General features: G+C 39.5%; 1 protein-coding gene across 1 annotated transcript in view; it reads right to left on the bottom strand.

The window, feature by feature from the left end:
- Nucleotides 1–2,261: 2,261 nt before the first annotated feature.
- The window catches only part of PIGN (phosphatidylinositol glycan anchor biosynthesis, class N), a 50,717-nt gene continuing 26,055 nt past the window's right edge, over nucleotides 2,262–26,923 (bottom strand). The window contains exons 11-17 of the mRNA XM_009865950.1: nucleotides 24,799–24,854; nucleotides 10,062–10,140; nucleotides 8,385–8,567; nucleotides 5,091–5,227; nucleotides 3,954–4,053; nucleotides 3,723–3,815; nucleotides 2,262–2,357 (exon numbers count right to left, since the gene is read on the bottom strand). Coding sequence (XP_009864252.1) covers nucleotides 2,262–2,357; nucleotides 3,723–3,815; nucleotides 3,954–4,053; nucleotides 5,091–5,227; nucleotides 8,385–8,567; nucleotides 10,062–10,140; nucleotides 24,799–24,854 — 744 coding nt within the window. The remainder of the gene's footprint in view (nucleotides 2,358–3,722; nucleotides 3,816–3,953; nucleotides 4,054–5,090; nucleotides 5,228–8,384; nucleotides 8,568–10,061; nucleotides 10,141–24,798; nucleotides 24,855–26,923) is intronic.

Raw genomic sequence — 26,923 nt, 5'->3', positions numbered from 1 at the left:
CTTAGAAGGCTTCCAGGTTGGTCACGCATAATTTCCCCGTCATAAATTCATGCTGACTACTCCCAATCACCTTTTTGTCCCTCATATCTTTAGAAATGGTTTGCTTCCAGGATTAGTTGCTTGAGTATCCTTCCAGGGATTGAGGTGAAGCTGACCAGCCTGCAGTCATTCGGATCCTCCATCTTGCCCTTCCTGAAGAGAGCAGTGATGTCATCTACTCTCTTCCAGTCCTCAGGAACCTCTCTCACCAGCCATTGCCACAACTCTTCAAAGATTACCACAGTGACATTGGCCAACTCCCTCAGCTCCCTTGGGTGTACCCCATCAGGGCCCACAGACTCGTGCATGTCCAATTTGTTTAAATTGATCCTCTTCCACCAAGGTTACGTCTTCCTTGCTTCAGACTTTCCCACAGGTCTCAGCAGGCTGAAGGGTGAGGTTCTTACCAGTAAAGACAGACGCAAAAGCAGGATTCAGACTTTTCTGTGTCATTTATCACCACATTCCCATCCCAATCTGCAGCAGGGCCACATTTTCCCTAGTCTCCCTTTTCCCGCTGTACACTGTCTTGTTGCGCTTGACATCCCAGACCACATGTCACTCCAGGACAGCTCTGGCTTTCCTAACCTATCCTGCATATTCAGACAGCACCTCTGCATTCCTCCTGGGTCATCTGACCCTGCTTTCACCTCCTGTACACTTTCTTTTTATGACTGAGTAAGAAGCTCCCTGTTCATACCATACAAGGTTTATTAATCGAGTGGAGAAGCCTTGACCTGACATACACTGCCACTGCTCAAGAAAAGATGTCATAAATGCACCTGTTTATCACTGGCACTCTAATTTTTCCCTCCTGTATTTTCTCTCTCAGCATCTCCTTATCTTCAATATCCTGAAGTTTCACATAAACACATATTTTTAAACTGTTGCTTCACAGAATCACAGAATTATTGAGGCTGGAAAAGACCTCTGAGATCATCAGGTCCAGTCCATGACCCAACATGACCCAGATTTTTTGGCTTAAAAACTCCCTTGACAAGATTCAGACATGCAGAAACTGTTTCCGAGGTACATGTTTCATTAGGAGAATAAATAGGAAGATGTACAGGCTAGGTAAGGTGAATGTAAAGTGTCAGAAGGAAGATCTGAAGGCAATTTAATAACATTTCATTTCCAAGCCATGCTCTAATTTTCCAAAGAATAAAAACCCTTCAGTTTGGACCAGCAGAAATACATACAGGTATTTGCAAACGCAAATCTGTTCTGGATACTTCTAACATGCCTAAGTATAAAGACTAGAAGGGGATTCAATATACAGATTTAGATCACACTGAAAATATCAAAGCAGAAGTCAACAATTTTGGCAACATGTGGGCTCATAATTCTATCTGCATTCACATATTACCACTCAAATCTCACATTTTACTGAGGATCAGGCACCCTGTCTCTGATAAGCCACAGGGTATCTTCTGCCAGAAAGCAGAAGGAGCTGCTGCTGCCTAGGTCAATTCGAGCCTCTCTCTGCAGTTAACTGCAATGATACCTCAAGCCTTCAGGCCAACCACCTGGATTGCATCCAGACAGGAGAGAATGCTTGTTTGATCAAAGAGGAGCTCACGGGAAGAGAGGGACAAGTAATAAAGATGTGCTAGGGAATAACGCAAATCAACAACTGTAGAAAATCAAACAAGTGACACCAGAAAGGAAAATGCAGAACAGAGAAAACAGAATTGGAAAATGAAGAGACAAAGGAGACACTGAGGAAGAAGAGAGCTCTGCTTATCCTACTTTTTCTATTTCCCTCAATATCTCATTAGGTGCAGAGGGCTATTCCAAGTCAGATTATTCAAAATTAGATGGAGGGGGAATTGAGAAAGATGCTTTCAAACTGCTTTTGAATAAATGTTCTTATTCACATATGTCAGTGCCATTTACCATGTTTGCACCCCAGTGAAGCTCCTTCTTTAATGATGACCTTAGTTTTCACATAATATTTGTAAATTTTTGTATGGTGAGAAATGTTTCCCTCAACAAGAAATTACAGAATAATGAAAAGAGCAAATCAATGTGGCAAAAAGAATTACAAGTCTATGCTCGTTCACACTCACGAATAACTGAGGTCTCTAAAATCATGTTATTTAAATTCTCAATTTCTGTCTCAGTCAGTTTTCAATAATACAATTCCCAACACATATCAAAAATTAGCCTAAATTTTGAATATCAAAGAGGGAAAAAAAAGTTTAAAGCATAACATGACATTCTTACACCAGAGGAATGTTCGCTTCTCTTCCTACAACAGGCATTAAGGGAAATATTGCCAGGAGCACACACAGAAGAGTCCAGATCAATGCTGTTGTCTAAAAGAAAACCAAATGAGATTTTACTTGGTGGTCACGTGGACAGACAATAGTTTAATCAGGAAAAAAGTACTTCAGCGAACTACTCCCACAGATAAAATACACACTGCGTCTATCAAAAGTAAAATTGACTGAAAAAAGTGCGAAGGGTCATTGGTATTACAGCACTTCACCTTAATACAAAGAGAACCTCATTTACACAGCTGTCAAAATCCTATCAAAGACAATGTGAATTAAAGCTAAGATTATACTTAAAAGCAGTTGCTCAAAGTGTGGCCTTCACACACACTGAAGTTGCCAGAAAGTTGATGAGGAACCTTATGACAGAAAGCACAAGTTGGCAGCAGCTAATTAATTACCTGTTCTCTAGCAATACGGAAACACTTGCCAGTTTTTGAATCTGAATGCCATTTGATTTAACCACCATAATCGTTTAAGTAGTTCTCTAAATTCTTTGCTAGAAGGAAGGAAAACGCTATCCCAAGTGGTTTACTTGAAATAAAGACATCAAGAGCTATATCACTTAATGATTTCAAACTCAAGTCAGATTCAAGTTCCCAAGAAGAAATTTTCAGTTCTACAAAACACCTTCTGTGCATATGTATCTTTAAGACAAGTTCCTTAATTACTCAGATACAATAAAAAAAATTCTAAACAAACACACACAAGCCTTCATCTTGAACAGCTCTTGCAGAGCAAGACTTAGCAACCGAACTCCAATTTTTTTTTGTTTTAATTAAAATGTTAATGTTACCCCAGAACCCTGTGAAATAAGAGACGCCTGAATAAACTAAGGGAAGAAATGTCACTTATACTGAAGGTTGTGCCACTTCACAGTCATATTTACAAAAGCAAAGTTTCTTCCTGGGAAAAACAGTACGAAAAGCTGCCCCTGAGGAACGATGTGTGCCAGCTGACTGCAAACAATAATGAATTGACAAGCATTTTTCAACTATCGTCAATTTTTTTCCCCCAATAAATTATCATATTTCTCTAAATATGCATGCCAACGCTTTTTGTGGCTTTTTGTGACTTTTTTTGGTGAAAATTCAATGAAATCATACGAAATACACAGAATTTAAGTCAGTCATTTTTCAGTTATCATTAAAACAAGAAAACTAATAGCTAACTCACAGCCACCCTGAAGTTGTTAAGCAGTCATTTTACTTATCTTGTACAAGAGATCTACCCAGGTATATTAAACTTCTTTGCCTTGCTACATGCTGCTTACGACAGAGATCAGAATAAGAGCATAACTAAACAAGAATCTAAAGTAGCATTTCAAAGGGACCAGTCCCAACATCCTCAGATGCAATCAGCTGTTAGCCATTTAAAATGCTCTTTTTAAGCACAGTAATACAGTACCTTTGCTTGAACCCAGAGGTGTGTGATCACTGGCCAGCCAGCAAAGACAAGGAGACCAATAGTAAGTGCAGAGCGGTAGAAAAAGCTGAAAACCTAAAAAAAACCCAAACAACAATCCAACAGAAGATTGAAAAAAAAAAAAAAAAGACATTAATAAACTTTCAGTTTCCTCAAAGAGGTAGAATGCTAGCAATGAGATATCGTGTTGAGACACACGGATAAAATACTTACTAGTATTTCAATTCCCAGCATAGAAACCAAGAGGAATCCTATAGACTGAGTGACATGAAGTGACAAGAGATTTGCAGCAAGGTCTTGAATAACAGGAATTCTGTTCAAAATGATTTAACAAGACAGTAATTATTTTTAAAAAACAGGAATAATACAGACTTTTACCTTTGAAAGGCAAGGAGGGGTCAGAGCAAAAAAAAATTTTCAGGTATTGCTGATCCTGCCTGCTGTTTAGAAATAGATTGGGTGATGGCCTGAGGCTCCTTCTGCCCAGTTTTATTTGATACAAAATCTACAATAAAACCCTTCAGCTTTTTCCCCTTCCATTTCTGGCACATCTCCATCACCATTTGGACAAGCTTCACATTATTCTTTATCCAAACTGACTCCAAGTTTATGAACATTTTCTGTTATGCTGTGCTTAATGTCCATCAAAACTGATGAAAGGTTCAGAAGCTTTAGAGAGAAAAAAATCCTCAGTTAGCTTTTCCAGTGTTTTATGAAGCAGCTCATTATGTAACTGCAGTTGATCTCATTTTCTATGAATAATACCAAGTTTGTCTCTACAGAATTCCTAGTAGATTAGGTCAGTAATAGAAATCAAAAGGTAACAAGTGGGTTTGGATTTGTAGGAAAAGGAGACCAAACAAGACAAATTTGTTTCAATATCAGAGTACAGTCCTCATCACGACTGGCACATGTTCTGCAAAAACAGCTGGAGTTCAGCATACTTGACATTTTGTAGGATCAGATGATTTCACAGTTACTGAAGAGAAGTAACTACCTGTCCCATTTTACAAAAAAAAAAAAGTCATCTGCTACAGGTATTTGCCAAAGACTTTAGCATCTCTTTGCTACAGTTATGAGAGTACTAAAAACATTTCATCCTGGAAAGACATTAATTAATTTTTGCTAATAGAAAACATGGCAGCTCTATCCGTCAGTCTGGAAACTACTCTGCATGTCAAGTGGAATATAAACCAGAGTCCTCTGGAATGTCTCAGGAAGCTTTTCAGGAACATTAATATCATTATACCAAACTTCTTCTCCCAAACCTGGGGGGAAAAATTGTCAACAAAAAGGAAGCATGGACTTGGTTTTATAAAATATTCTTCATAAAATGTATTCTTTACTTACTCTCTTGCAACCGCATACCAGACTGGTACTGGCAGGAGACAGTACACATAGTATGTCCAAGGACATGTTTGAATCAACAGGAAAAAAGCTATTATCATTCCAACAAAGGCAAAACCGTAGAAGAGAATAGTGGATTCCTGAAAAAGAAATGGTTGGACAAACATTACAAAATGTTTTAAAATACACTTGACTTTCCATTTGTTAGTTACACAGTAAAACAAATGCTATGTTAATATAGACATTCAAGATGCCTTGTGCCTATCTACACAATTCTGGACGCTGCTTCCTGCCAGATGAAAAAACACCTCAACAGTAGGATATGAAAATCTAATTCTAAATATGCCTCTACATAAGGTCCTGCAGTAAAATCTGCACAGGCAAAGGACACACGTACAGTCTGGAAGCCCAATGCGTACAGTGTTATTTACATTCAATGGATACTCAAATTCCATTGCGGGTGAGGGATGCTAAGGGTCTTTGCCAAAAGATTTCACTTCAATTTAGATTCTAAAACCAGACTTGGAGAAAACATTCCGAGTTCAAGTTCATAGCGTTACAATCAAAATGTTTAATGAAAATTCCATTAGCACGTATTTCCTTCTACCGCTCAAGACATTTGTAAGAGAACGAATGGAATTAAAATATAAATCATTAACTCCTACTAGAAATGAACCAACTCTTCAGCATCTAGGAGAATTATGTAAGGAGGCTTGTGATGATCAACCTTCATTGGAGAAATGAGATTAGAACATACTCTCTACTATGTACTCAAAGAAGCACACTCTTTGACTGAGAGAGCTGTAAGGAGGAATATCAAAGAAAGAAAGGAAATTTTTGAAATATGTAATCTCAGACAGGTAGGCTAGTCCTTAACCATTAGGTAGCAGCAACCTCTCGTTTGTGCAAAGAACAAACAATGTGCATCTGCCTCTTACCTGGTTACTGAACTACTCTTCCGTATTTAGGGACAAGCAGGTATCAGAAGAATTACCAGTAAGGGAAGCTTATGTACAAGTTTAAAATAAACCATTCTACCTTTATGTATTGCAACTTGACATAGCAAAGGCAGCTTCAGTGACTGAGCAATCTTTAGCGTACTGTGTAGGAAATGACAATGTTTTCTTCTACATGAATCAGGTTCTTTGAATGAGTTACACAGACGCACGACTATTGTTAAATACGCTGAGAAGAAAACCCACGACACACTCATTTAGCAGTTCACATAGATGGGTTAGCATTTTTCTGCTCTCCCCCACCCCATAACTTATACAACTGCCTTGATCTAAATCTAAACTGACAGCAAATGCAAGCACGAAATGATTTTTAAAGTAGCATTTCTGCTAAGATATGTCATTAAAGTAAGGAAAAACATCATACTGAAAGCTGACCTAATGCAATTTAATTGCTTTTAAATTTTACATTTGCTGACATATAGACAGAATGAATATGTACAGATATATGTACACAATGTAATTTATCATTGAATGAGTAAACACATACAATCAACTTTTTATTCCATGTAAAGATATAAATATCATAGAGTCCAACAGAGCTGTTCACACACTGAAAATGGAAACTAGATTCGCATTTTCTGTGGATATTTAAAGGTCAATTAAAAGGTTAGGGTTCTTGCTAAATGAAACAACAGACTACTTTAAAAGAAACTATTTTTTTCATATGCAGCACAAGCCACAAAAAACTTCTAAAGATGATATATACAGAATACGCAGTTTCATTATGCAGAGGCTCTGTTCAGATTTTTTAAGACTGTGCTCTGCAGAAGATTTTGTCAATGATGGATTAGTTTCTCAGCAAAATTCTTTAAATACCTCCAATACTAGCTATAAACCAAATAACTTCCATACACAAAGCATTAGCCTCACACTGTGATTTCCTAAGTATTTAGGAGCACTAAAAAAGGTTTATACAGAAAAAGGTCTCTTACTAACACGAAGGGAAAAAAATAAATCTATAAACAAGGAAATACGAAACCTAATATTTCTTTTTCCACTAGTGTCACTAGCATAAAATTTGTCTTCAACAAGTAAAATCAATATACAAAATGAAAATGCGATGTCAAATAAAAACATGAAGCTTTTACTTAAGGCAGTTATTAAAGTGTCCTATACTCAGTCTATTTATTGTAATTATTTTGTTCATATCTAACATAACATGTATCTCAGATTATTTCTCAGTTATTTGATGAAAGAAAATCTAAATCATGTAGTACAGCACTTATGAATATTTTCCATTTCAATTTTGTTTGATCATTTTCATTAAAGCCCAACACTATCTCATTTCAGCCAGTAGTAAAAATCTCAAGATAGCATGACAGGAATTTTCTCAGAGTAATATATTGAAACCAGTAAAGATGCTAAGTGAGTGCTCATTCTCATTTATACTATCAAATGAAACAATTCCTTTTATTCTGAAACAAAAAAAATCTCCCAAAGTTCAAGAATTTATTTCTCTCCCTCAAGGCTTTAGTCCTTCTCTGGGGAAACGATAGCTTTTTCCCTGTTCTCTTTCTGAGGTATCTTTTTTCCTGATGAATGACTGAAAGTAAATGAATTTCCTAGGATTTTGTACTTTGTGAAAAATCAAACCATAATAATCTTGTCAAAATGAGCTTGCTTCATCTTTAATGTCTCCTGCTGAACCCTTGCAAATCACAAAAGAGCAGAGCGAGTCAATCTGTGAAACCACAGTTCACCTTTATGCTAAAACAGCTTATACATTTTTAAAAAGCTGTGATTGGACTGTACAGCTTCTGGAAACTGATTTCACATTGCCAAAGAGGACAGGAATAAAATAATTTAAATGCTTTTTTTTTTTTTTTGCCCTAAAGAACAAAAAACAAAACGGAAGTCTGAAGTCTGTGTTCTTCCAAACAAGTATTATTACAATAAAGTCCTGACTTTACTACAATTAATGCTGAAAATTGACTACTGGCTAAAAGACAAACCCTCTAATAGTTTTAAATCACTATGTTTGCTTACATTTGCATTAGCATCTAGTAAAATGCACAGCTGTAGGAAGGAAGAAACTGAGAAAGTTCAGTATTGCATACTCAGATGTACACATCTTAGGAACACTGATCCTAATAAATGGACCAAACAGTAATACCACATAGGATTACAGCACCTAGAAAACTCCATGGCTTGCCAGTTTCCACGTGTAGTCAAGAGAGGTGGAAGGTGTGCAATTTGTCCTCCACAGAGAGACTGAGCATACATACAGTACTAAAAACTAACAGGAAAAAAAAATAAAAAAGATTGCATATTTCTGACCTACCTCATTATTAGCCTGGACAGCCTTGGTCAGACTTGTATGGGTCTTGATAATCACCAAAATCACGTAAGTTGTCCAGCCCACAAACCCCACTGCAATACTGAAACCCAGGAATAATCTGTCATAGGTATGGTAATAAGACAAGCCTTCCAAAGCAAGGTTAATCAGGGTTTTGCACAGAGATACCTAGAGGGAGAAAAACATATAAACATCAGTTTAGAACAGGGTAAGCTCCGGTTCGCAATTTGATCCAGCCAACAGCATGTGGAGCTCAAGCTCGTGTAGCTCTGGCCCTCTTGGCACATGTGTCCCCTCCACACCCAGGTAGAGCGCTTTGGCCAGCATCAGCTGCTGCAGTACCCACTGCTTTGGCACACAAAGCCAAGCATCACCTGGCTTCTTTGTCATTGCCCTTGGCCACCCCAAATCACGTCGTTCCTGGGGAAATTCTAAACGCGTATTTGCAATGCTCAGAGTTGCACAGTTGAGAGAATCAGCTCTACGCCAGCAGCTGCTCATGCACCCACCTTTCTGCACTGCGCTTTCAGAAGCTGAGGGTAACCAGGGCACAGGCACAAGCCCGACGTGTTAGTGAGCAAGAATGAACCTGAACACATGGGGCACTCAACTGAATGAGGGATAAAATTTACGTATAACGAACTTGCAGGTTCTACTCCTGAAATGTCTAAAACGTCTCCCACAAATATGCGTCACAGCCAAGCGGTAGTACCAGGAAACTAGAAAGAAAAATCTCATCCCACAGCAAAATAAATTCACTGACTGAAACAGAACTATTTCCAACTTACAGTGAGGTAAAAATGGCATGATGATAATAGATTTAGCTGTACTTTGGATAAAACAGTAATTTGTTACCCTGAGAAACCTAGTAGGGAAAAGATAGCTGAACCCGAACAAGCAATGAAATTGGTCTTCCATGCATCGAGGAAGGTTAATCGTAATCTTACATATTCAGCTTTCTAATGTACACAGAAGTCAGTGACCAACTAAAACCTGTTAAAATTTAAGACTTCTTCATATCATTTAGCACTATAAATGATTTCTGTGAATGTTAGAGTACGAGTGCTGCTGAACTGCACCCATTGAGCACCCTGTTGCACAGGGAGTGGTAGCAAATGCTTAGGAAAGTAATACCAGAACTGGGAAGCACAGAATGATTCCACATATGGCTCCCAGTCTCTGACAAACTGAAAACAAGAACAGCTGGTTCAGGTAAAAGGAGTAAACACAGCAGGATCTATGATGGAGCAAGACATCATACTTTTTTTTCCACACAACTAGCAGCTGAAAAAGTATGGACATTAACTACATTCCTCAGTTTTTCTCTCAGTTTAGCCTTCTCTAGGGCAGAAAATAAAAACGTTCACTCCGTGTTAGTATACAATAGTATACTAACATATAACAAGCAGTTTAACAAGTATGAAGAAAAAACTCACAGCAAGTCAGTATTAATCATTAGAGCTGACATCAACATGTAAAATTTTGGAGACTTACAGTGGATTTTCATTTGTGCTAATAAGTGAGTTGTGCATCATCATAAGGAAAGAAAAAAAAAAGTTCTATTTTCCAGTTTCATTTCAAGTTAAACAAATCTAAATATTTACATATAACAAAAGTTTCTGTAAAATGTTTCTAGAAGGCATACAGCAAAACCAGACTTACCGCTTCATTGTATTTCTGTTGCTGAATATATAGTCTTGCTTTCTTTAAAAGGTTGATCTGTTCAGAATCAGAAAGTGGTCTGTGCAGGCAGAAGAAAACGAAGAAAAAAAAATAACTCTGTAACAAAAAAATTACTCTGGAATGAAACATACCACCTGCACACTTGTGTCAATGCTACTATCTAACTAATCCTGAGATGTTTCCCTTTTAGAGACATGCTCTTTTAGGTAGGTGTTTGCATCAAGTACTGCTGACAATTATATCCCCATGTGTTATTACTGACCATTGCTCTGGACAAGAAGCACTGTACACACAAGAATTAAGCAATTTAACTGATCTGACAGATGGCTGTAAGCAGTTTGTTAAGCCTGTCAGCAGAGGATGAATTGCTGAGGTTCCTCACTAACAGTAGGAGATGCCTAACAATCTCCTCTTTTTGAAGAATAAGAGCTTGTGTCCTGTCACACAGAGAGCTCTGAGCGGAGTCCCTGGAGCAGGGGATAACACAGGTACCCGGCTACACTGAGGTCAGGGATAAAAATCTCATTGATCTTCATGAATTTGATCATCAATCTAAATATTGCTACAGTTCTTCCCTTACAGAAAGTAGCAACACAGAGGGGGAAGTCAGTCAAACCAAATTCCACCAAACAAAGGGGGAAGGAGCCGTTTTTCCTGCATCTTTACTTTTTTTCCAAGTTAAGGACAGTACAAGCCAGGGGATCTTGCACTGGCCAAGTCATAAGCCACTACACAGTCACTGTCAGTCTTGGCACCACATGTGAACTGTCACGGGTCACAACTTTCTGAAAGCTGAGGAACCCTCACGTATTTCCTTCATGCCTTCCACAACACCATCACCCAGCAGCATCTCCAGCACATGACGTCCCAGTTGCGCACCTCCCTCTCTCGCACGTCTCATACACAACCACCAACTTGACGTATCGGGCTGGGCCAAACCAGGACCGGCCCTGGGGTCTCTCTCCTGCTATTTAAACCTGCAGCAGCCAGGAGCCATCACTCAGCTGAGCCACAGGGACAGGTTTCCATCTTACGCAACTATTACATGGAAACGCTCAGTCCTGCAGCTCCCGGATATTTGGGAACCACTTTTGCCTACAACCCAGAAGCAGTTGATACATCCTCAACAATACATACACACCATCTTTTGAGCTCTGAAATATGTTAAAAGGATTCTGCGCCTGGACAATATGAATTGTTATCACTAACTGGGGGGCCAGTTAGCTCAGTCGGTTGAGCGTGGTGCTGATAACACTAAGATCGTGGGTTCGATCCCTGTTTGGTCCCCATGTGTTGCCTGATCTAGTTGAGAGGCATCCCTGCCCATGACAGGGAGGTTGGATTAAATGATCTCTAAGGTCCCTTCCAGCCTAGGCCAGTCTATGATTCTGTGATTGTTGCTGTACAGAAAAACATTCTGGTACATTTTGGTACTGCTTCCTCGAGTTCAGAGCACAGCAGTATTGTGCAGCAGCATTCTAAATCACTGCATAATAGGAGCAGTAATGTATCTTACTTTTGAGAAGAGTAAATGAAACAACCATACTAAAAATGTTTGACTCTTTCAATCTAGAAAAAAAAAAAAAATCAAAGGATGGTATCTGTAAACAGGTAGGAAGACAGAGGTCCCATGGAAAAGGAAGAAGGAAGGAAAAGACGATGACAAGGTGATGGTAAGCATTTGGTCACCTGAAATTTCGTGGGAAGCAGAGGATTTTAGAGAACAGAGTTCAAAAATAGCTAAGTGCATGGTAGTTGTTCCTGCACCTTCATGGCACATCCCTATGAAAACCGACCTCAAAGCTCCACAGGCCAACGGCTGCCAGCCCCCAGCCAGCAAGAGCACACCAGGGCTGGCGATGACTCGAGTCAGAATCCAGTCTCCAAGCAAGCAAAGACCCAAGTACCAGCTCTCAAGGGAATCCGCAACCACCATGTTTTGCCAGGTTTTTTGGCAGAGGAAAGGGAGCAAACCACCAAAGCCAGTTGGGAGTTTTCACCACAGGTGGAAATTAATAGGATGAAAAAAACGTATCTTATCCTTTAGGTAAGGATTTTTAATAATCTGGAATAAATATTAAGCAGCTTTATTTTGCACTTAAATACATCCAAGACGCTCCTATGTTCACTGTCTCATTTTTATTGTTTTACACATACTATTTTCTATGCATTTTATCCTTGCCATATTCAATACAATATCTTAATAAGCTAAAATTATCTTTCACTTTATATCTTTAGTCATTTAGCTATAAACCCTTTAATTATCTTTTTAGTCTCAATGAATCATTTTATTATTAATGAAAAATAGCCTTTACCTATTCCTTCTTAGATAATAGCATCTAGAATCTCTGAACATGGATGGTGTAACAGAATAAATGGGGTTTTTAAACAGCATAGCCTCCGTAAGTTAAATGCAGCAGGCAATTATTTTGTCAAATGGTGTTACCATTAGCAAGTCCATTGTTAATTCTTTACAGGTAACATCGTACCACACATTTTACCTTACTTTCATATGCATGTTTTTCAAGATGCTGAACGCACAACTGTCTACAGATTGCTTTTTGTAGAGTTCACATATAACTGTATCAAAATGCAAGTTTTATCTTGAACTCAAGGGCTGATTGTCATCTTAGGATATTTTTTGCCTCTGTAGTAAGCAGAAACTCAAAGAAACAATTAGATTCTACAAAACCTGCAAGACTCACCAAATAACAAAATCTCATGGAAAATGTAAATCCGAGAAGTTAAAGCTTGAACTGTTCTTAGCACCAGTTAATTTTAACTTAAGCTATTTAAAAGGTTCCAGATAGAAGACAGATAGTGTTAGAAACAAATAAACTGATCAGAGTTGCTTCCCGCTGTTCTAGTAAACAATGTGCCAGAGGCACTGCTACTATGTCTGTAATTCCCAAGGTGACTTACTGCACACATCCATGCAATAAATAACAGTTACAGTAATAAAGTGAATTTACTGATCATTACTAGAAAGATTGCAAAGTCTATAAAGAACAGGTATATATGTGTATGTATATGCTCTTCCCAGCTACCCGTCACCAGAATCAAATTCTACCAAATTCAAGAGTAACAGCCTTGACTAGTACAAAATCAAAAGTCCTGTTCCATAACACAAAAATACCTGTCCTATTAATTAACAAACACATACAAAGAGATTTCAGTCAGCAGACTCAAGTCTGTCCTATTCTTTTCTTGAAAGTAATGCGTGATAAAGTGTTGTACTTTGAGGTTTAACTTAAAAGAAAAACCAAGAACTCTAAGGTCTCATATATTTATAAACACACATATATTCACTATATCATCAGGCAGGATTCTACAGACTTAAGATTGCGCTCCTCACGGAAAACAATGGTGGTTCTAGAAGAGTAATTTTGTTTTTCACAATGGCTATCAGAGATTAATTTTCTAGTTCCAGGCAGAAATCACAGCTTCATCCATGAATAAACAAAATTAATTATGAAACAAAACAATTGGGCTAATCATTCCAGCCCTTGTAAACTATCCCTTCTGAGATAGTAGCTACTCTTGTCATAAGCACACCTGACAAAATTAATCCCTCCAACACATCATTCACACTTAATATAAGCTAAGATATTTGAGGGCACTAACAAGAAGACTGTGCTGAAGCACATTCACCATAGCAATGTCAGGGGGACTTCTCTTTGGCCACTGCCTCTTGCTTATCATCACACTACAGAAATTATCACCATAGGGAGCATGCTGCAGTCCAACCATGAAATAAAAATCCTGGATCAGAAGATTCCTTGCAAATATATCTGTATCCACCACGGCTAGTTTATTAATTTCACTATGCCTGGTTATTTGGGTAATGATTTACAGACATTTTATTGTACAGTAAATTTTCTAGAATTCTAAAAAAGTAACTGCTTAGGATCTGTAGTAGTTTAACACTTAATGCTGCAGATTTAATAATGAGTCAAGGAAGCATCACAGACTCACAGATCTAACATACAAAGAGAAAGGCTAAAGCCTTTGCGTAGCTCACTGTCAGATGAAAACAACTCATTTCAGTTGCTTCACTCCACACACATACACCAGACTACTGTCAGCTCATGCACATTTACAGTCTTCTGTCACTACTTTTTCACCCTCCCTACCAGTAAAAATAAATGCCTATCCTACAGTCCTTGGAGTGTGGCAAGATTTGCAGAAGACAGCGATCACATTTCTAGGATCCACATCCAGTAGCAAGTCAGAAGCAGCTGCTCAGCAGACTTCAGTCTTCTGACTTTTCATATTGGCTGTTTAAGGGATGGGAAGAACAGGAGCAGCTCCTCCTAAAAAAGCTAAAGGATAAGGTTATACATCCCCTGAACCTCACAACAGCCTCAGGATGGAGCAAGGCCATCTGAGTAAAGCCTGCTAGGACTTTATGTGGGCTACCTTCTGAACACCACATAAGGCAGACCTCATTTGCTTTGCTATGAAATTTCTAACTCCAAAACTGTTGGTAGTAAAAGAGGCATCAGACTGTCACTGTCCAAGCAACTCCAGAAACCTGTTCTGCCAAAAGCCTGAGCAATCACGGGTTCTCTTCTCCAGAAAGAAAGTCCTGTGCATCTTAGTAATGTGCAATCTGAAAGAAATTACGCAGGTTTAACATTGTCCCTCCTGCCATGCAGCTCTTTCACCGGCACCTGCCCAGACCTCTGCTACCCACTATTACTGCTGTGATCCACACCACTGCTGCTGCTGAAACGGCATCTGCAAAGTGCAGATGTAAGATGAGCCTGATGGTTTTGCAGGGCTGCTATTCAAAAGTTATACAAGCAATAGAACGACACTTTTTCAAAGTCTTTTTCAGAGTAGTAACAGGCTTCCCAAATGAAGTCAGCCTCCCACAAGAGCTGCCTTTAGATGTTCCCAACATACAGAGATAGCACCTCAGAAAGCATCAGGTAGGTATTGGGAGACATAGATCTTCCACTGAACACCATTAAAATAGAAGAAATGTGGTTGCATGCTTATTACTGCTCCGCAACAAATTCGCCCCAGTTAGCAACCCATGAGTGCAAGACACTTGATATTAACGACAGTGCAATCAAAAATTAGACTAAATTTATCATCCTGTCGTTTCTTTTGAAGGCACGGTGCACAGCCTTGCAGGAGCAGAATGAAATGCACCACATAAAACCTTTCCACTTCATCAAGAGCAGAGACTCATCAGAAAGAAAGTGAATAGCAAGTGATGCAAAGTTCATTCAGCAAAAGGTGGAAAAATTGACCAAATAAATATTTCAAAAATCAAAGTCTGGAACCAGGATGTTTAGCTTCTGTTGAACTTGCTGCGCAGTACAGACTACATTATGCTACTAGAGTACATTATGCGCTACAGTTCTATGCACTTTACTAAATTACATATTTACATGAATTTTAATAGACAGAAGCTGACTTTTCCAATTTTCAAAATGTGTTCAATTCCTGTTCTTTAGATGTACCTACTTGAAAGCAAGAATTCTTCTACTGTATCTGCCAAAGACAGAGATATACTATGAGATATAAAGACAATCCTTTGCCTATGTTTTAATTTTGATCAAAGAGTGAAATTGCAAAGATGAAACAAATTGATGGGTAACTCAGTGATTACTAATCTCTTCAGATGGCCTTAATTTTAGTTGTTTACTAAAACATTTTCAGGTAAGTCCTACAAAACTTGATTTTCAGATTGCAGAAGCAAGATGCATGTAGTTTACAAAATAAAAAAATTACAGTGATGTTTTTAGTGTGCTAAAGCTGTGCTTTTTTTAAAAAAAAGGTACTTCAAATAAACTTACACTAAAAGGTTTATTATGACTTCTTAAAGCCCAGGAGCCTCAATATTCTCTTTCTCCTGAATTCATTTACTCTATTTACTTCTGCTTTTCCACTGCGAGGAGTCTGAGTCTTGGAGTGTCTAAATTTCAAGCAAGTTTTTGTGTTTCTGGATTTTCTGAATACTGTGTTAGACTGTAAAATAGTCAGTCCAGCTATAGGTTTGTACGTGGTTATCTTTGCAACTTTTGAAAAAGGAAGCACCAAAAAGCACACTGCATGCATGAGGCACTCCGAAACAAAGAAAAGGAGTAAGAAAGTCAGTAAGAGGCTCTTGTTTTAAGTTCTGAGAGTTTCGTTCTTTAAAAAACCATGAAATCAAGGGAGGAGGGACACACTTTCACAGGCCAAAGATGGCAAAACACATTGCAAAAACCTACTAGTACACGTACACTTTTGTATTCAGATTTACAAACACACAAAGGAGGCAACAGTGGGACACCAGCGAAACTGCAGGAAGTGATTTGACTGCTTTTGGGCTAATCCCGGACCGCCAAGTCCTAGGAATTAAAACTGTCTTTTAATTTCCACAAATCAGCATCCCTGGTGCATCACATTTGCATATTCAACAGCAAAGTGCCTTCGGATATTTATGTAAATCCTTTAGATAACAGAGATGAGAGAAAAAGGAGGAGGCAAGCTAACTGCCAGCTGCCAACTCACTGAACAGAGAAACAATTAAGATAACTGGGCTGCACACAGCAGATTTTGCATGCAAACTACTACTGCAAGAGCTGCGGACAACCAGAGGCCAGGAGGGAGGAGGCCACGCTCTGAAGACGTCCCTCCAGTCTGCTCAAAGCAGAACTGAGAAGCTAGAAGCAAGGAACTAGCAGGGGTTTTGTCTGAAGAGCCAGCAGGACATGATGCAACAGCCTTGGGAAGGGAAAGTGCTTAATAGGGAAGATGAAGATCCCTGAAGGAAAGGAAATGCACCATTTTCAAAGTCTCTGTTTGCGTACTGCAGGGGATATGCGCTGACTCTAACTAACAATGGCTTATTTATACTGGAAGCCAGCCCACACCTCTGCAAAATGTATGATGATTTATGCCATACATCGAGCTGGACCTAGGCATCTGCAGTGCTGTGCCACGGGTCCTCTCCTGCTCCACAACCCTACATGCCAAACACAAACCGCAGCTAACACTTGCAATCACTTGCACTTGGAGCAGGCAGCATGTGCTGTGTTCGGGCAGGTACCCACCAAAACACGTTTGGGCAGGCTCCCCCATAGTGATCCTGACCAGGAGACCAGCGTACATCAAGGAGTCAGCGACCCACATGTCAGTTGACCTAAGCAGATCCAGGTCTGTGCTGCCTTGTCCAGCGTGCCTCCAGCCTGTGCTGCACAAATCCTCGGCTGCAGGACAAATCCAGCCAGCTTGTATTAACCCAGAGGCCTGAGCTCTATCTAGAGGTGCATCAAGAACACATGTGAACTTTTATTATGTTTGACAGTATTACTAGATTACTAGAGTTGATTTTTTTGCAAGAAAATTATACATAGCTCAAATGACCAAAAAGCTGGAACCTCTCCATAGACAAGATTCTGTGCAGCACTGTGGGAAAACCCACTTGGGCTCCATCTGATGGTGCATGGACACAGAGCACCCAGCATCTGATTTACTTGCGATCTATATTCTTTTTATTTTATCTTATCAAAACAGTTATTTTTTATTAGGTTCTTTGTTAACAGGCCTCTCTTACTGGATCCAGAAAGAGCCCTCTACTGTCTCTTACCTCACACCCTGGAGCAAAGCACCCGGAAAACCCACTTGGGCTCCATCTGATGGTGCATGGACACAGAGCACCCAGCATCTGATTTACTTGCGATCTATATTCTTTTTATTTTATCTTATCAAAACAGTTATTTTTTATTAGGTTCTTTGTTAACAGGCCTCTCTTACTGGATCCAGAAAGAGCCCTCTACTGTCTCTTACCTCACACCCTGGAGCAAAGCACCCTCTGCTCATCCCATCCCACCACCTGCCTGTATACCCTTCCTAATCCTCATTGCATGAAGCCTCGCAAGTTCCAAGAAAAGGCCAAAGAGATTTACACAAGGAAAGAGAAATACACATAAAACTTGTGATATTTTATATTATACATTAGCCTCTTAGGTCCTTCTAAAGACCTTACCTACTTCCTACTTGACAGTCAATCCAGTTATACTCGGTTCTCCTGCGCAGAAGCTGCTGCCAGTAATCTTTTCAAGTACAAAATAAAAGCTGCTGAATGAGCTGCTGAAACTCAAGACCAGCAGGATGCCTGCTTTCTAGGAGGATTGCATCCTCTCCAAGCGGTGTTTAACAGAGTGCTTCAGACACAGCCCATTCAGTGAAAGGGAAGCTGACATTTTTGCCAAAGAACATGTATTTTATAGCACAGGCATTGATTTCTCCTGAAAGAAGTAATACATCTACCATCTAATCATTTAAAAAAAAAATAATACTAAGCCATTATTTCAATTTGGGCACTTCTGTCTCTACAGCACTGCATTTCTGTTTTTGGTTCACATGTATGTGCACAGGTTCTTAAAGCCAAAGGTGAAGAGGGGAGACCTGCCAGTCTGCCTCACCAACACCGAGGGGTTAAGGGTGCCCACTCTGACCTGCTCATACCAGCTGCCCCAGAAACAGGTGGATGCTACATTCCCACCTGGTAACACAATGGGGACAACCAGAGAAAGGAAAAATCTGGCTGCCTTTCCAGTATTCACTAGAAGTTGACAGGAGCTGCTGTCCCTCACTCTTGATCACATGATAAAGAGGCTGAAATTTCTTCCCCGGTAAATCAGTGCCTCTTCTAAATCAAGGTTTCTCTGGAAACACAAAGTATTCAAACAAGGGGGAGTAGTTGCTGTTAGAAATACCCTTCCCTACCACAACAGCTCTATACTTCCATCTGACATTCAATCCTTAATGTTCGCTTACATAATCATTACGTGATCACATCACATTATCACATGTATCGCAAGTATCTTGCATACTAGCTTTTATTTAAATAAATGCCATTTACGCAAACAAAACAAAACTAGGATGCTTCAAAAGATGTATTGTGTTTACGGACATGTTAAGGGACCCTACCCCACTTAATGGTGGAGAAGAAACCACTTATTTCACTTTGCTCCAAATGTCAATTTTGTGGAAATACCTATTGCTTAAGTTTTGAAAGGTCGTCAGACAAAGGGAACAATGTAGTGCTGTATCTCCAGTCAGTAGAAAAAGAAAGGAGGTATTTGTGCATATGGCATTTCTTTGAAGTTTCTGTACATCTTCAGAGACATTACATTGTGAAAGAATTATTGTCTATCACCATGACAAATACATGATGCACCATTATGTGAAAAGATTCATTCTACCTGATTAATACTTCCATGCAACCAAATCCATGCAGATGTTTACAGGAATTGTATCTCGGCTCATATTGGAATTTAAAGGAAATGGAAGGAATTACAATTTCATACAGTGAGGGAAAGGCACATTTTTATTAAATAGCTCTACACTGCATATTTAAAATGCAGTGACTTTCTATATAACTATGCAAGTTATAACTTGATTATACATACAAAAATAAGTATTTGGAATGATTAAACTGCAGAATTCGAAAAAGCTACTTTAAAAAATGTAGCATCAAATGGTACCGGATTTTTTCTTATATGAGAAGACACAAACTTGACTTTAAGATACTTAAGCTGCTTCTTGTTAAAAAAACCCTTACTGATACAAACTGCTCAACAAAAAAGCACAGCTAGTAGAAAGCAAGCACTGATTATAATTCAGCTGCTCATCTCTTGTATTTTGTATACGGTTCTTAAAACTACTGCTCCTGCCATCTTACTCTGAAGCACCAGAACTTAAAAGCTGGAAACACGGTCTTCCCTGAAAGCACTGTATATATCAGGCACACACAAAAGCACCCCTGTGCTTCTGTGTAATTTAATATCTCTAGTACCTGTTGGGATAATCAAATTACATTAATTGCTTAAGAGGGTTTTCATGCAACAACTGATGTGCCATCTATTCACCTCACTACAATAGTCCTTCTGCTACTCCTTGTAGGATTACTTTCAGAGCCCAGAGATACCAGCTCTTGGGAATACTCTTGCAACAGTAGCATCTGGCCCCTTGGCATACTCCTCTTCGAATTGTGCCCACTCTAAAGTTGCCTTAACACACATCAAATGGTCAGAAAGCTACTAAGACAGACCACTTCCCTGGACATCAGTTTTCGTCTGTCAGCATTCCTCAGATTTGTCCTCCCTCACTCTGCCTTCATAGCATCTGGTACCTTGCTACCTGCTTTTTTTCACATATGAAGGTCAAAGGATTGTGTTTATGTCCCAGAACCCTGCTGAGAAAAGCTCAGAAAAAAAAAAAAGGTAGGGAGCAGAAAGAATTGGAAAGGAAAGACATTTCGGATAGTAAATCCCTTCATGTACCCATGCTTTTAAAGAAGCATTCAACATCAGGAAGGGACACTGGTCTGCCCTTGCGTGTTCATTCCCTTCAAAGCAGGCTGTGCATCTTGTCTTGCAGAATCAGGAGACACTGGCAGCTGAACTTCATCCTGAAACGTATTCTAAACAGTTCCACGGGTAGCCTCAATATACGCTTTTACACAGATTTGTTCCTTGATGACGGCACTTTGACAAAATGAAAACAGTATGGCTGGCGGTCAGATGCATCCTTATTAATAGACGCAGCTATCCAAATTCTAACCTGCCTCAGGCCTGGTCAAGTAGACACTATTCAAGCTTCTATGACACAACACAACAACCAGCTCCACCATCCTCCTCGCCTTCATTATAAACCTTACAGACGGATTTGAGGCCGAGATGCAGTTTAGGAACCAAGTAGGAAAGGGCACATGTCTAACGGCCTCCTTCAGACCCTGTGCGTTGTGACAGTCATGCTTCTACTAGGGATGAGATTCCTGGTGAAAATCTGAAGCCTTATATCCATTTCATGGAATCATAGATTCATAGAATAGATTTATAGAATGTGTTGGGTTGGAAGGGACATGCAAGGTGAGCAGGGACATCCTTAACCAGATCAGGGTGCTCAAGCCCAATCCAGCCTGACCTTGAATGTCTCCAGCGATGGGGCCTCCACCACCTCTCTGGGCAACCTGGGCCAGTGTTTCATCACCTTCATAAGTAAAGAACTTCTTCCTGATATCTAATCTAAATCTACCCTGCTGTAGTTTCAAACCAATGCCCCTTGTCCTATCACCACACACCCTTGTACCGGTCCCTCCCCAGCTTTCCTGTAGCCCCTTCAGGTACTGGAAGGCTGCTGTAAGGTCTCCCCAGAGCCTTCTCCAGGCTGAAAAATCCCAACTCTCTCAGCCTGTCCACAGAGCAGAGGTGCTCCAGCCCTTTGATCATTTTTGTGGCCTCCTCTGGACCCACTCCAACAGGTCTGTGTCCTTCTTGTGTTGGGGACTCCAGAGCGGGACGCAGTACTGCAGGTGAGGTCTCACCAGAGCAGAGCAGAGGGGCAGAATCACCTCTCCTGACCTGCTGGCCGTGCTTCTTCTGATGCAGCCCACGATGCAACTGGCCTTTTGGGCTGTGAGTGCACATTGGTGGCTCATGTTCAGCCTTTCATCCACCAGTACTGTAAAGTCCTTTTCTGCAGGGCTGCTCTCTAGCACATCAATTTCAATTCAAGACACCTTCCCTGTTGCTAACATTGTTTAAGAAAGGAGTAAAACCAGGCTTGTAATATGTATATGAACTAACTTAATGCTTTTGGTGAAATATATTCAACATAGATTTAACTAATTGCACCTGAAGGTCAGATCTCTAGACACTTGGTAACATAACACCTGAAATCAAGCTCAGAAACAAGATTTCTCCATCAGATTATTAAAATAAACTTTTCAATGCTGTTTCTGGCTGAAAAAATTGAGGGTTTTGTTAAGTTGTAGTTTCTATGGAATACATCATTTGTGAACATGTTCTCCCCCTCAGATAAATGAATCTTCAATAGCTCTACACTGCATATTTAAAATGCATCAATATGAAATTTTACATTCAGATTTCCTCTGGAACTCATATCTACATTTCTGTTATACAGATTCTATTCAATTACATAATATAATTTGAATAATTTAAGAAAAGCAGCTCTTAGAGATATCTTTGTTTATTTTCAGGTTATCAGTATGCTGAAATATACATAAAATCTATAATATTCCAAACCAAAATTTTTAATTTTCAATTTCAACATAACTTGATGGTCCAAAAAGCACTTCAGCAACAGATTATACTTCACGAACCTCCAACAAACTACGAAGGAATAAAGCATTATGCTGGAGTACATATTTTCTGAGCTTCAGGTTACAGATTTCAGGCATGAGAAGGGTGCCTGAATAACAACTGAAATCAAAGAACAGTGGTGGCAGAAGTTATTCATGTCCAAATGAAAAGACAGTAGTGCCTAGCAGAAACACAACACAGAACTGTACTCAGCTGCAGCAGCAGCAGACCAGGCCAACCACAGATCAACACAAATTAGTGGGCAAACCTGCCATTAAACCTGGGCTGACAAGCCCAAATAATGTACAGCTGTGCAGAAATGCAATCTCCATATTACCAATTACTCTGAAATGTAGTGCAGTATAGCAGGAGACCTCATGCTCCAGACACAGAAGCAAGCTATCCCCAACTTTGCCTTTTCAAATTCTCCTAAAAAAAGGCAGAGCATGTATATCCATCTATATCCTTTGATCTACTACCAAAAAATGCAGTGTCACAGTACAGTCAGCAGAAGGGGGTACATGCCTTTCCCTCAGTATCTCACAGATTCAAGCAAAATTTGAAGAACTGATGAGGTTTGCCTTGCACTAATGCGTCAGATCATGACCTGCAGCTGAAGCTCAGGGGCATGTTCACCGCTCACACACCACGGGAAAGAGGTGATAATACCTTCATGTGACGGAGGAAATAGATCTGCAGACAGGTCATATCTAAAACTATCTTGTGTTTTCCCCCAGTTCCTGCAAGCAGAGGGGTTGGACTAGATATCTTTCAGGGTCTCTTCCTACTCCTAACATTCTGTGATTCTGTGAGGTTGGAGCATTAGGAAGTTACTCATCTGCTTAAAAGTAAGTCAGTGTTCAACCACTTCAGCACAACTGCCAGTAACTGGTTGGACAAGATTCCTTGGTAGCTTCCCAGACACACACCAAGCTTTCAAAGTCAAGGGGAGTTGTGAAGACTATTTAGAATCTGGCCAAATTCCACTCACCCCTCCACCCCCACCTCCCCAGGACACTGTGGATGAGTATTTGCACTAAGGTGTGAGCACCTGTGGTACGAATCCTTTTCTGTTTTCCTAGAGTGAAGATAAACAATTTCATCTTGGGGAACCAAAGAAAGTCTTTACTCATACAACATGCAGGCACAGGCACCTCTTGTAAGGTAATTCACACATCCAAGGAATGATTTTGATCTCATAATAAAGCCTTTCCTGGAAGGAACACTAACCCAAATTCTGATTCAGAACAGTTTTAAGAATACCTAAAGAAAGTAAAATAAATACATTTTCACAACAGACCATACCAAAGTAACTGCATGTTAATATCAGGTAGTCTTATTTTGAAAGTGATAAATGTCTCAAGCATTTCCACTTAAAACAATACAACTTATTAAAAAAAAAAGATACCAGCCCATAAGACAATCAAACCCACTTGGCTTCTTTAAAGATAAATTCAGCATTAAGACATCCTACTTTACAGGATCAGTCTTATTTCTTGAGGAAAGGTAAAATTTAAACAAGAGCTGTGAAATCAAACTAATAGGCTTCCCCACAGAATCAAAGATAACTGATCATCCTTTCCATATGGCATGTTTGTTCCATACAGATCAGTAAATTCTGTGATAATGCACCTGTCATTCTTAATAAGAATTTGATCTGAAACAGTCATTATGTAGCCGAGATTTACTTGGTTCATGTCTCAGGGACTTGAACCTTTCCCTTTGAAGAAGCTAGTGGTATAAAACACACCAGTAAGTGTCTGTTCAGGAAGATAGCAATCTTATTTAGTGATTAAACATACTTCACAGGAAGAGATTCAAGTACTTTTTACCATTCCTATGATTTAAAGATCTTAATTAACCCCAGTTTTATTTCCCAAAGGAAAACAGCTGCTCTTGGTGACAAAATGTTTTCAGAGCTCCACTAACTGAAAGCTGAACTGAACAGTATCACATGCACCCAGAGCAAAGCTTTAAAAAACGTTTCAGGGGGGAATAAAAAGGAAAAAACAGCTTTAATTGGATAAGATTGAAGAGTGAGCAGGTCAGTAATTGCTCCATACACTAAAACACAGAGCTTGCAGATACAGAAATTACTACAGAGACTCCTTCACAGCCCTGGAAACACTAACACTAGGCAGCACAAATTTTAAAGATTTTGAGCGTCTAAAGACTTTAAGCTTCGTTTCTGGATGCAAGGTATTTGGTTTGTTTTTCATTAGAATTTAAATTACAGAACAAACAATTCTTAGTTCTATTTTTATACACATATAAACAAGAACAGATTGTATTCTTCCCAAGGAATGCTAAAAGAACATAGCAAAAAAAAAAAAAGAAAAAGAGAAATCACCACATGGTCTATATAAAACTATTTGTCAAAAACTAAATGTAAGGAATATATGTTTTTAAAAAAATCTTCTTCTACCCAGAATTTTTAAACAGAAGTCAATTGCATAGAGTTCTAGTGCAAAGGTTTCAGTCAGATAAACGCTATTGTTTAAAAAAAGACGGAAGAGACCAAATTTCTGTTGTTGCATCTCATTTAAGTAGCAAAGTGATAAGATAAGCAATCAGGTAAAATATATATAGTTTTTACAGACACTTACTTGAATGGTGTGAACAGAAACGACAGTGTAGTTTCCTTTTTCTGACTCATCTTAACCTGCATAAAAAAGCAGGAAACCATTATATGCAAGTCTCAACAAGACTAAAAATCCTATCAGGAATTAAACTAAAAAAAAAAAAAAATCACAGAAGCGCTCTAAGACTTTGGAAGAGAAATGAAATCACACTGTCAATATATTGTCCAGGATACATGTAACTCTTGAGTTCCTGGAAACCTAGATCTGATCAAAGTTAGGTAAAAGAAACCACTCCCCAGCCAATGATTTTCACAGAAGGACTTTGGTTTCTGCTGTTTGCAGAATAAAGGGAACATATGGCTAGAAGAGCTACCAAACTTCAGCGACAACGTCCCTCGATGAAACCACTATTATTTATGCCAGACGGGAACTTCAGCAGCGCTGCTGAAGCAATGGTCTTAGATCAATTAACCTGCACATGGATAAAAATAGAAGGATTTGATGCTGTTAGAGCCACTCTGTCCAAGGCCCTTCAAAACATCTTTAAAGCCTCCTGCAGCAGCCTGACTCGAGTCTCACCGCCGGTGTAAAGCACAGACAGGAGATTTCAAAGCACACTGCTCCCAAAACCTGACAGCTTCACGTAGCGTCTCATTCTATCCATCCAAGGCAACATCCTCTCCAGGGAGTACAAACTGTGGTCAGGTCAGTCCATCACAGGAAAAGTAAAAACCCATCTGGCATGCTGAAGCCAGCACACCACTTCTGCTTCAGCAGAGAAACGCAAAGGAAATTCACCGATGATCCTTCCAGTCAACAAGAAAATAGACAATTTAATACTACAAAATGGCAGAATAAAAATAATATTGAAGGAACAGATTATTTTTTTTTTAAATAATCCTTGGCACGCTGATTTAACAGGAAAAGACCTGAGTCACGTCCTTAATTCTTAGAGTCTTCCAACTGCGGAGTTTATACCCGCACGCTTCAACTTTGCAGCCAGCCCACCATGCACCTCCCCTGCTACCTGCCAGCTTTCCACCACCTCAGAGCCAAGAGCGACTCCACCACTGACACTGCCAACTTGGTATCCATACAAACTACATTTGGGAACCTGGCATTCAACGGACAGAAGGTGCTGATGGTGCTACTCCCTTGAAGGTACTCTCAGGCTAGTTCCTTGTTCCACCATTGTCACAGATTTCCTGATAGGACAACAGTTCTCTTTCTCACCTTCCTGGATGGTTTTCCCTCAGAGCATTTATATGTCTTGACAAAACTTAAATTTTTGGATTTGGGACTGTTTCTTTTTCCATAGTTGAAAAGCATCTAACAAAACACAAGCTTTTCTTGTCTGAATCACATATGTGTTCTCATAATATGATAATATCCGATATTAGATGAATCAAGGCAGAGAAGCCAGAGATGAACGCTTGCAGAGCAAAACAACAATATGACACCATTAGCTAAAAGTTAATTAGGCCACTAATTTAATTTCTTTATAGGACAGGTGCCTGTTACCTTTTTGATTTGTTTGTGTACTGATCTTTAGTGCCTTTCTCCCAGGCCCTGTTGCAAAGGCAGTATTTCTCTTTTCAGGTAACTGAACTCAGATTCCACCTACATACTGCATGTAGGTTTACATTAATATCATTAAACATCAAAAGAATCAATAAAAGAGTTACTTGTTCTCCTTATAAAAAAGGTGTTTACTTAAAGTTTTCAAACTCCTTCAGATGTAGTTCACAGTTAGTCAACATAATCCAGTATGTGTATTCAGTTTTAGTCCTTTGAATTACAGCATGTGATACACAGCGTATATTGCAGTTTGGCCACAAAAGTGATCAAGGGGCTGGAGCATCTCTCCTGCAAAGACAGGCTGAGAGAGTTGGAGTTGTTCAGCCTGGAGAAGAGAAGGCTCTGGGAAGACCTTACAGCAGCCTTCCAGTACCTGAAGGGGCTACAGGAAAGCTGGGGAGGGACTGGTTACAAAGGGTGTGTGGTGATAGGATGAGAGAAAATGGTTTGAAACTACAGCAGGGTAGATTTAGATTAGATGTTCAGAAGTTCTTTACCGTGAGGGTGACAAAACATTGGAACAGGTTGCCCAGAGAGACTTGTGGAGGCCCCATCCCTGGAGACATCCAAG

This window comes from Apaloderma vittatum, unplaced genomic scaffold (genome assembly GCF_000703405.1).
Source record: "Apaloderma vittatum isolate BGI_N311 unplaced genomic scaffold, ASM70340v1 scaffold3490, whole genome shotgun sequence".
Lineage (NCBI taxonomy): Eukaryota > Metazoa > Chordata > Aves > Trogoniformes > Trogonidae > Apaloderma > Apaloderma vittatum.
This window is presented reverse-complemented; position numbering and strand designations above follow the sequence as displayed.